This window comes from Elaeis guineensis, chromosome 3 (genome assembly GCF_000442705.2).
Source record: "Elaeis guineensis isolate ETL-2024a chromosome 3, EG11, whole genome shotgun sequence".
NCBI classification, from domain to species: Eukaryota; Viridiplantae; Streptophyta; class Magnoliopsida; order Arecales; family Arecaceae; genus Elaeis; species Elaeis guineensis.
In genome coordinates, this window is record NC_025995.2 from 123,240,093 (window position 1) to 123,251,978 (window position 11,886).

An 11,886-nucleotide genomic window follows, 5' to 3' on the forward strand; every position below is an offset into this window, starting at 1 on the left:
ACCTCCTACCGTATACCCAACCTCCCTAAAGTCAGGGTATGAGTTAACGATGGCCAAACAAAGATTGATACTATGCCGACTGAAACCTGTCCCGTGCGCAAAATTTGGAAGAGATCTTGTCATCCAAACGAAACTTCGATAATATTTAAATAGCTCATGTGACATGCACAATAAAAAAATAGGGTGCAGCTGGAACCTGGCTATATCAAAGTTGACATATCCAAATCCCTAACTTTTTGAGTTATCTTGATAAACATCAGCCTGATTCGAGGTCTGGTTTGACCATTTGTGTTAGGTTGAAAAATCAAGCAACAAGACAAACTCAATTCTGACAAAGTTTTAGTCCAATTTTCTTCCAACGCAACACAACCTATATCTAATTCAATTATGTTCCAAATTGACCAATCTGAGTGTAATCTATATTTATTATATTGGATTGCATTCACATGACATGTAGCTGTGTCTACTGACCGCTGGCCGGCTGAGGGTGAGGGGATAACTGCTTCGATTCCAACAATCATCTAATCTCATCGCACAGGTTGAAGAAGTAATCTACAGAACCCAAGCCTAAGCACCATAAATCAATTTTAGCACAAGGCTAACTAACCATGTCCGGATTGCATCAAGTGATTTGGTAGTGCATGCCAATCGTTCAGATCAAAGAGCCAGCTTCTTGGCCAAATCAAGCTAGACCAAAGTTTTGTTGTAAACCTATGTCACCCCACAAACTAGTTAGTTAGGCCCCATTATTAGCTAGTGGGCGTGGCCCAAGAGTATAATGGCATTCGGCCATTCGATGAAACTGGCTCCCCTACGGCGCGCATGATGCACCAAAGGGTCTGTTCTCTCTCCCTCTTTATATATATATATATATATATATATATAGACTGGAGGTTATAGTAGGATATAAACATGGGCAGATGCCCATATGAGCCGATTCAGTATGAAGATTAGGTGATCTTTATTGGCCTTGGATTATATCTTTCGTACGAAAGAATGATTGATCTTGTTTCACGAGCTCAACCAATTTTAACCATTGGATTTTATTTTGCACAGCTTTCAAAATAGGATAGCAGTTTCGTGATATGTTCTGTAGATGAATCAGTCGTCATGCTTTGAAAAGTATGTGAAGTGCGATCCAATGGTTGAGGTCGCGAGAAAGTTGAGGTTGCAAGGAAGGATCAATCATTCTTTCACGAGAAAGATACAACTCGAGCCTATCTCTTTGTTCTGCTACTATGGTTGCTGCAAGTAGGCTTTCATCCTGGCTAAAAGCTCTAAAAATTGATTCTCCACTATTATAAGTAGCTAATCTGAACCACATAACTCCTCTAAGTAGCACAAAATACTTGTTCAACCTTGAGCATGATGGAACATTTATTTAGGGATGTGGAATATTTATTATGAATTGAGATCAATAGTATTCATGGGATCTTAAAGTTATAATAAATTTTAAGATCTTGCATATTCTTTAGGTTCTTACTCTAAGCTTCAGCACCCGAGCCTAAGTATCATAAATCAATTTTAGCATAAGACTAACTAACCAAGTCCGGATTGTGTCAGGTGATCTAGTAGTGCGTGCAAATCGTTCAGATCAAAGAGCCTGCTTCTTGGCTAGATCAAGCTAGACCAAAGTTTCATTGTAAACCTATACCACCCCATAATCTAGTTACTTAGGGCCTTAGGCTCCATTATTAGCTAGTGGGCATGGCCCAAGAGTATAATGGCGTTTGGCCATTCGGTGAAACTGGCTCCTCTATGGTGTGCGTGATGCACTAATGTGTTTGCTCTCTCTCTCTCTCTCTCTCTCTATATATATATATATATATAGAGAGAGAGAGACCGGAGGCTATAGTAGGATATAAACATGGGCAGATACCTATATGAACCGATTCAGTATGAAGGTCAAGTGATCTTTCTTGGCTTTGGGTTATATCTTGTGCACAAAAGAATGATTGATCATATTTTACGATCTCAACCAACATCAATCGTTAGATTTTGTTTTGCACCGCTTTCAAAACAGGATAGCAGCTTCATGATCTGTGATGAACTGGTTTGTCATGCTTTGAAAAGTATGTGAAGCGTGATCCAATGGTCGGGGTCACAAGAAAAGATCAATCATTCCTTTGCGAGGAAGATACAACCAGAACCCATCTTTCTTCGTTCCACTACCATGGTTGCTGCAAGTAGGTTTTTGTCATGCCTAAAAGCTCTAAAAACTGATTCTTCTCTATTATAAGTAGCTAACCTGAACCACACAACTCCTCCGAGCAGCACGGAGGGGTGCCTTTAGCACGATGGAACTAAAAGCTCTGTTATAGGTTTAGCACGGAGTGGCTAATTAAAAGTTCTGTTATAGCCTTCAGCACGACGGAACAAATTCTTGCAAGATTATTGTATGAAGAGTGGGTGCCTTGTTCCCATTCCAAGATATCTTCCTTGATTAGTACTTGACGTGTACAAGATTTGGGCAATGGACCCATGCATCACCTTACAGGTATACATGCACCTACTTATCTATACCCGTAGGAGAAGATTGCCTCTATCATGGAGGCTGTAGATCATACATAATTGATTTAGCCCACACCAATAATATTCCTCTAGCCACCCTTTTTACCATTTCTTTAACACGCACGGTTCACGCTTTATACTCCCACTATCCCTTGGGCCCTGCCGTTCTATACCGATACCGAGATGCCCAAAACAAGAAGTTCCCGAAGTTGAGAGCACTCAGCACACACATTAGCCAGTAGAACCGCTCGAGGTGGTAGCGATTCAAATTGCTGCCTGCGAGCCACTTCATATGGTGTGCTCCACCGGTGATATCGTTCACTATGGACACCAGCACCGAGCTCAGGTAGTACCCCATCGCCAGTGACGCCCATGAGAGCGACGTTGCCAAGGACCTCATCCCTGACGGCGCCTCGGCGAAGAAGAACTCAAGCAAGCCAGCCAACGTAAAGAGGTCCGCCGAGCCTAAGAACAAGTACTGCAACGCCACCCAGAAGAATGTTATAGGCAAAGGCTCCCCTGAATCAACTAGGCCGGAGCTCCTCGCCACTCTCTTTCTCTTTATCTCGACTAGTGCCGCGACGGCCATTGCCACTATCGACAGAAGTAACCCGACGCCTATTCTTTGGAGGTGAGTGATCCCCATTTCGGTCTTGGTAACCTTTCGAGCAAAGGGGACGATCACATGATCGTAGAGCGGCGCAAGGATCATGATGAAGACCACAGGGAAGACCGGGAGTGATGCCGGTGGGACGGTTAGCCCGCCGACTCTCGTGTCCATGGTGGCCGCCTGTTGGACCGAGAAGGTTGTGAGCTGGGCTAGGCAGCAGTTCAGCATTATGGTAGAAAGGAATATGGGTAGGATTCTTATCACAATCTTGACTTCTTCCACTTCTTGTGTGGTGCACAAAAGGGCTTTGTGAATGGCATTCCTTTCCACTGCCCTGTTAAGGAACTTCAGTTCCTTAGAAGGTGCTTCAGTTTCCACCATGTCTTTATTGGTCGTGTCTTCATCCTTTGCCAACTCCTCGGTTTGGATTGTTTTGACAGGACTGGGAGCCATGTCGGCGATGGCATTGCTGGGGCTCTGAGCAGCATGACCATTAAAGATAGCTGCGACCAGCACCTGTTGATGTGAAACAAATTAAGTTTGGCTGAATGAGCTCATCAGCACGAGCCTAACATAGTTTTTGGGCGTCTGTGTTTTGGGTTATACCTTGGCTATGGTTGTTAGAGGACTTCCGCTTGGTATCTTGCTTCTATAAGTGGTAGAGCCTGCGAGGAAGACCGGAATTGAGAGCAGTATGGTAATGGTGGAGATCCCAAAGCCCCACTGCCATCCTTTGTTGTCCTCCACCCACACCACCATAGTCACCGCAATGAGGCCGCCGCACGAGAGGCAGAAGACGAAGTAGTTGAAGAAGGTGGACCGGGCCTTACGGCCCGGCACGGTGTTCTCGTCGAACTGCTCTGCCCCATGGGCGGGGAGCGATCCCTTTATGCCGCCGACGCCTAAGGCCACAAGGTAGAGGCCGGCGAAGAGCATGGCCGCCTTCCCACCGGAGACCTCTTGGCATGAGCTGTTGGTGATGGTGGTGTCGCAGGACGGTGGCTTCAGCGCTGAAGACTTGGCCTGCGCCGTCAGGATCACCAGTCCCTGTTTGGGCGGAAGAACATAACAGCATCAGTAGTAGCCCAACCAGTTGTTACATGGGCCAGCAACAATTTCTCTTAAGCACGGCATCCCAGGCCCAACATACATGACCGTCGGTCTAGATGTAGTTTTAGCTGTTTGATAAATCTCTTTATCAAATTTTTATGTTTTTTATAAAGTCTGATGAAAACAAAAATCAGACAGATATGCAAATAAGGGTGAAGCCGACACATGGCCCAGGTAAAATTTTTAGCCCAGAAGAACGTGGGCCTTAGGAGCTATTGGCTGCGGTTGTACTTGATGTACTTTTTGGGGATCCTTTTCATGGGAAGGGGCACGTGAATCACTTGCAAGGATCCCGAGCAAGATATTTCCGAACTGACCGCTTGCCCTTCTCCAAAGTCAGCATCAGTTTTTTTCTTTTTCTTTTTTTTTTTTTTTCCATTTTATTCATCCAATTAATCTGAGGAAGAATGCCTTCCCAAAGGGAAAGTAAACAGGGAAAAAGACTTCAAAGAGAGCCAGCCGTTTCTAGTATCCATCAGGAACTCGTGATCCAACCTCCCTATCAGAATGTGTGGGAGACGACTCCTTGCGTTACACCCGTCCAGACCTCCTCATTTACTGATCCAATGAGACAAAGGAATAGTACCTGCCGGTGGGTCCCCATGAAATCATTTATTAGAATTTCTTAAGATTAATTGGATATAGTCTACTCGTTCCCTCATGGCACCGCCTATGCACGTGTGAGTGCACAGCGAAGTGGGCGCACATGCGGATAGATTTGCAGCGTTCCGCTCCCACGTCACATGGCCTGTGGAGATCCGGCCTGTGGGCGAAGTGGTTTTGATTCGGGCGATTATTATGGTTGGAGCCAGAAGAGGACAGAGCTCGGGGGTTTGATAGCGTTCCTTTGTCCACCGAGGGCTACCCGGGAGCCCACTTCTCAAGATAACTCCAATCAAGGAATCCACATGGATGACATGGAGTCGGTTATAATCCAACAAATAGCATTCAATGGGGAGCTCCGATTTTTTTCTTTTTTAACTTCCCCTTGGATGGCTACCATCCATGGCAGTTGTATTTTATTTGTACGTTTCTATAGTGGCCCGAAGGGTCACCAGATTTGGCCCACTTGGCCTACACGATTCCTTTGACCAAGGCTAGTAAATCGAATAGGGCGACGCAGGATGATTCCTTGGAATCGTTCGGGTTCCCAAGTAACACCTCAGAATAATGAACGGATGGATCGTGTGCTAGATGCGGGCCATAAAACGTAAAGTATGAGATAAGGCCCCACATAATTTTGAGGTAGGAAGAAGAGCAACGCCGTGTGCGATCTCCAAACTAACTTCCGTTCTCAGCTCAGAAATGCCAGCGACACCATCTAAATTGAGAATCTAGATAGTTGAGAACATGCATATTTCTAATATATTATATTCCAAATGCTTTATATAGGAACTATTTTACCTACATATAGTAAAATGATTATAAAATCAAATTATTTTCATCCACTGTAATGATACAATTGTTGAAATACCTAAAACGAATGAAATTTAAGTAACATAGCTTGTCATTAAAAAAAAAAAGAAAGAAAAGAAAAACTGAAAAATGGAGGATCATAGCTGTGTAACAGTAGATTTCTATTTGATATGCAGTTACTGAAGGGGAAAAATAAAGAGGATAAATTAGGAAGTGCTTACCAAGAACTCGATGAAAGCACTTATCAGGTAGATAAGATAAGTGGTGAAGAAGGCATCAGACAGGAAGCCCCCAAGTAGGGCCAGGAGGAAGGCGGTGCCCATGAAGTTGGTGACGGAGGTGGCCGAGCGGGCAGGCGAGAGGTGCATGAAGTGCTGCAAATAGGTGACCAAGTTGCTCGTGTTTGCCAGGAACGCCAGATTCTCCATTATCTCCACCACTGAGTCCAAACATCACCAACAATTATTGCATCCATTCCTTCACTTTTGTTCTTAGCATATATACGCACATCACTCTTATTATTAAGCTTACAGATATATGCTCTAATTAGTTGAAATAATGCCACCAAATGTTTGGTTGAAAGAAATCAGAACTATATATATATATATATATATATATATATATATATATATAGATGGGTGTTCTTCTTTTCGTTTGTGGCACTTTAAGATAAGCCATCAGAAATAAGGAAAAGAAAAAGTTAATGCATGAAGATTAAGGAATGCCTCTAAAAGAAGAAAAGGTCATAAGGAGTTTTTTTTTTTTTTTTTCTCCTTTTTCTTTATTGGCAGTATCTTTGCCCCTGATGGACCAAGGACATAACAAAAAGCGAGATTGCTGCAAATGATAGTCTGAAAGTTCCAAGGCAGCCTATCAGAGAAGGAATAAATGGAAGAAAAGTTGGTTCTTTTAAAGGTCATAAAGTTAATTAAAGGGGAAAGAAAGCAGGAGAATCAGTGAACAGGAAGTTTCATGAACAAAATTTTCCGGGTTGCTTCCTTCCTATGTTAAAAGGCTGTGAGAGAAATATAAATGAGGCTAGGCGATCATGAAATGAGGTTGCAGAGCTAGGAATTACTGGATCTTCCATTAATCGACTGTTGATGAGAAGTCACAAGAAAATAATTTTCCCTAGAAAATGAGATACTAAGAAAAAAATAAAATGATCTTTCTACTTAACTTCTTTTTTCTAAAATTCAATATTGTATAAGTTAAGAAGCTCAAGTGTTCAGAGAAGTACCAAGGACAAAGGAGGCTGCAAGCATGCCTCCATGTCTGCTTCTCAGGGCAGGTCTGTTCCTCCAGTCCACATATCCCACCCATCTCTCTTGCTCATACCCTTCCTCCTGCCATGAATAACAAACAATAATACAAGGGATAAATTAGAACCCCTTGGAAAGAAGAAAAGGATCGCATCAGGAGAACAAAGGGAAGACGAAAGCAAAAATATTGAAAGTTCAAGAGAAAAGGCACCCACCATTTTCTTTTTTGTCTGGAAAGCTGCCTTAGGCCTCTGATTTAAAAAGAAGATGTGGATGAAAAAATTGCAGTGACGCGAGTCCTGGCAGGACCCCTATTTAAAGGGAGAAGGGACCTACACAGGAGAACGGTCTAGAGTCTGCACCTCCCCACCCCACCCCACCCAATGAAAGAGACTCGTCATGCAAGCGAAAGTCCATATCAGCATGGATCGATAAAATTTCCTTCCTCCAATACTTTACAGTTCTTTCAATACTATATTATTCTTGTATTTGTCCCTGCACTTGCGTAGCATATTTTGGCCTCGTGGGTAACCAAAAAAGAAAAAAAAAAAAATCACCTAAAAAAGGAGGAAAAGGCTAAAGGGGAGGCAAAATAAAAAGGTTCTTCTTATCTTGTGTTGCTTGGTTTGGAAGATATATCCTAGAAAAGGAGGATGGAATCCTATCCTATTCCCTGGTTTCACTACCAAGGCACCATAAATGCAGACTCTATATTTGCTCCGTTGTTCACCACTGTCATATTAATGGCATGTTGGTGGGTAAATTGTCTGCTTGCAACGAGCAAACGGTAAAGGTGCTTTCTTCATGATTTATGACTCAAAAAAGTTATGTAAACGAGATTATTACAATTATCTTTGTTATTGATCTTCCCCTTAAATATTAGATTGATATACTTTTATCCCGAGTCATATACTCGATTTCATTTAACTGATAACGTGAAAGCAGCATCGCGGCATGGCAAGGCATACTTCGAGAGGTATGATTTGTTTCAATTTTATTTTAATTTATTATAACTTTAAAACTTGCAATAATTTTATATTATATTATTATATAATATTTTTTAATAAAAAATTATCGTAGCTATAATAAGGCAAGAGCGTGAAAAAAAAAAAAAAAAATTTATGTGATGCGCATGTGGCGTGCCAAAAGTCGCCTCATTCATTGTTACCGTCTTTTTTGATTAGTGTCTAGTGGCAAACAAAGATTTTCAAAGAAAGAAGTGAACTAAAAGATTTATTATTGTTTCTTATGAAGAATTTGACAAAAAAGTTTTAGTGGTCGCACCATCTTGCTCTAGTAAAGCATTAAGGCAAACAAGAATCGACAACGCTATCTCTAAGGAGCATGTAGGCTCTTTGTTTTCTTTTTTTTTTTCCTCTCTTAATTTTTAGCTAGTAAGGAAAGTGCCACAAACATTTCAATACTTAATTCATTTCCAACACTTCAGAACCACCTCGTGACATCTCTTATTGAGATTTTTGTTTTTAAACTTTCATTTTCAGATAGACACCTCTTGATGCTTGGACCATAAATATCATTGCACTTAACCCAGCATGTAGTTATGCTTTGATGTGGAAGGCACACATCTATCATGCCCACTAATCAAAGGAATAATAGCAACTACAGCAGCAATATTAGTGATGATAGGTCGATCTAAAGCTCTTTTGTAATCAAAACTCTCTTCCGGTATCGGAATCAGTGGAAGATTTATGATTCTCATCAGGCTTTCAATGGTTCTTGGTACAACGAACTAGCTAAGAAGGATGCATGATAGTGACTCCCAAATAGGTGGGGGAGGACTAACTGGTGGCAGATATGGCTACCATGTTTATGTGATAAGTCTTAGAACAACTAAACAAAGAATAGAATAACAGAAATGGATGTGGGAATCATGTGGACTTTTGGCAAGATGTCATCTAGGGGGTGGAGGCGGCTTATTTGATATGACCAAACCTGATCCACAAGGTGTTTGTTTAATTTTATGTAGAAGCAGCACAGGCACCTGAGCCAAGCAAGTCCAGAAATTTCTTCAATTAAACTCATGGATAACACATGTCAAGAAAGTCATATGAAGTTTTGTGCGTTCATATTTCAACGCAAAGGAACAAAAAAAAGTGTGCATGATTTCAAACATCATTAAAAGGTTTGCAAACGACAATTAAACAGTCCATGGTTCATTGTTCCTGTGATGGATGGATGCTATCTTTACTTCTGTATTCAAAGCTAGATTCAACCCCATCCATATTTAAATAAAAATTTAAAACAGAAAATGGAAATGACCTAACTGCTCAAATTACTGGTCTTATATGAAAATTGGTCACAGGATGAGCAGTATCTAAGTGATTGACACTACTTACTACTTGTGTAGCAAACCAATCCTCGATTGCAGATATCTAAGTAGTAAATCGAGCGGTTAATAAAGGGGTGATTGGTTGCAGATCTCTTCATAAAATTAGTGAATATAGTTTTCTCTGTTTATTGCTATCTCTTAGCAGTTTAAGGGAGGAGAAAGGAAAAAGACGTATCTAGACCATGAGCCAGTCTAATATTGAGTGACAGAGGATGACACTTGGTGGAAGTTACTTAGAATCTTGTATAACGTTCTATTTTTTCAAAACAAAGTGTTAGAAAAAAGTTAAAGGACTATCAGCCACTGACGTTCCAGTCTCACCTTGTCATGTTGTAGGTTTTGTGGAAGAATGGAGTCTCTATCTGTCTTAATTACTAGAATTGTCCACTCCATCTAACCGAGACAACTACAACAGAGACATCTAAATAAAAAAACAAAAGAAGTTATAACGCGGAATTAATTTTCTTTTTATTTTAGAAAGGTTCGGAAAAGCCCACCCACAGATTCATTAAAAAGGAATGGAAAACAATAACCATGTTAGTAATGTCACTGTTTGATGAAATTGTAACAGCCAAGTCAATATTCCTTCCACTTGTATCAGTTCATACACCGGATGCTAATAAAAATCATTCTTAGGCCCTAAGGCATTTCTTAACATTAGCCTTCATGAATTACTTATTCATAGCATAAATGATGCATAGATATTTTAGACAGCTCTTAGATAAAACACTTAAGATATGTTTGGTTGAAGAGAAGTTGGATTTTAAAATAGAAATGGGAACGAGTGATTTCTATTCCAACTATTTGATTGAAAAAATTTTTATTTTTATTTTGACTCCACAGGAAATAAAAATTTATTTCAATCTCTATCTCTTTTAGTATTCAAACTTCTTTCTAATTTCGATTCTGATTTGATTCATGAACCAAATATATTGGAAGGTGTAACTATTTCGGTTCTCATTTCAATTCATTTTGATTCTGATTTTAATTTTGATTGTGAATTAAATGTATTCTAAATATTTATAAATTTATATAAAATTAATATGAACATGATAAATGGACATCGAACGCATTTAGATGGAATCTAATGCTTACTAGTGGAACTGGATATTAACCTAATCCAAAGAAATGGTCTGCATATCATGTTAAAAACAAAAATTGGAAGAAAGTTCACATGTTAGATGTAGCCAGATCTTCTGGAAAAAGCACAGCACTAAATCAATTCTTTTAGAATATAAATAACCATAGAAACACTGCTTAGGGGAAATTAGTCTGAAATGGTAGACCAAGTCCTTGCCCAATCACAATCAACACGTGGACGCACTGCAATAATGATGGAAGGAATATTTAACACCAAATCCATCAACGCTACTCGGGAGGAAAGGTTTCGTATAGCAGTTTTGAAACCAAGGTGATGTCGCCCACCGATTTCCAGCAACATGGTTTCTTGTATCATCAATGGCTTACCGTGCAGGCAGTTGGCTCATATGATATCGCTGTTGCAGACCATCTGATTGAGACTGGGCAGTGATTTGGTAGGATTTGAGCCACAAACTAGGTGATCAGGACCACCAATCTATAGTGTTAAAGCCTTGATCCAATGGCAATACTATAGTCGGATGATGGGCCACCATTGTCTCCTTGCATACATCAAGAAGTACTGCCATGCGCCCATAGAACTATAGGGGTACCAAAAACTGGTGTTCAAGTTGCATTCTGATGTTCTACGGAAGGACATTGTACAGACCAGCAAAATCATTCCTAGAAATGGGCCTTTACGTTAGATAAAACAAATGAGAATAAACTTCTTTGTCAACTATTCCTTTCTTAGCAGCGCATTATGGGTTGCAGTCTAATAATTGAGAGACTTAAGCTAAAGGCCAATGTTTGGAATGGAATTTTGGGCTCGCCATTAACCTTCTCATATTTGGTTATGGTCTTTTCAGTGGAGAAATTATATCCTATATTACATGCATCATTTTTGTGGTGTATCATGGGAACAAAGCACTTTATTCTATATGGTGTACACATTATCGGTCACAATTGTTCGTTCTCATGGGTTTCATTCATCATGCTCATCTTAGTATATCTAAATGGGTAATTGTAATTGACGGTGCATACGGTTATATTGTACATGACATGTAGATCTAAATTTTTTGGCGACATAAGTGAGGCAGCAGTCCAAGATGAATGCATGACGAATAAAATTCGTAGGAATGAAATAAGATGATCGGCATGCCACACGTGGTAGTATAGAGAATAATTTCTCTTTTGACTCATGCATGGCTGCTCATTTTGTTCCAAGAAACAACAAACGCATTTAACCACCCAGTCATCATTTTTCGCGCTGTGTCGGTCAGTCACCCGTTTGTTACGCAACTTACTTGTCCCGTGACTGGCATAAGCCAAAGAGTTGCGTGTGGTTAAAACCAGTGATCGGTGACTTTTAGATGTCATGCATTTAAAAATTTCAGCTCTTAACAAAATCTTTGCGGCGTTTTCTCATCCTTCGCCTCTCACACAACCCATCCTTTTCGTATCGGCTCTTATTCCCGACGATGCATGCATCTGACTAAGGTTAGCGATGTTTGACACGATCCATTGACAGAGATACGATACAGATACAG

The 11,886-nt window shown here is 40.5% G+C and overlaps 1 protein-coding gene across 1 annotated transcript; it reads right to left on the bottom strand.

Annotated features, from left to right (window-relative positions):
• Window positions 1-2,397: 2,397 nt before the first annotated feature.
• Window positions 2,398-7,259, bottom strand: LOC105040374 (protein NRT1/ PTR FAMILY 4.6). Its single transcript, XM_010916864.4, has 5 exons — window positions 7,125-7,259; window positions 6,888-6,993; window positions 5,869-6,086; window positions 3,728-4,168; window positions 2,398-3,637 (listed from the first exon to the last, which is right to left on the bottom strand). The coding sequence occupies exons 1-5, from the start codon at window positions 7,125-7,127 to the stop codon at window positions 2,657-2,659; spliced, it is 1,749 nt and encodes a 582-aa protein (XP_010915166.1). The 5' UTR covers window positions 7,128-7,259; the 3' UTR covers window positions 2,398-2,656.
• Window positions 7,260-11,886: the final 4,627 nt, after the last annotated feature.

Coding starts and splice junctions, on each gene's coding strand:
- LOC105040374 (XM_010916864.4), bottom strand. Junction 4,169..5,868: donor GTGCTTTCATCGAGTTCTTG/GTAAGCACTTCC, acceptor CCGCCCAAACAG/GGACTGGTGATCCTGACGGC. Junction 3,638..3,727: donor CTCTAACAACCATAGCCAAG/GTATAACCCAAA, acceptor TCACATCAACAG/GTGCTGGTCGCAGCTATCTT.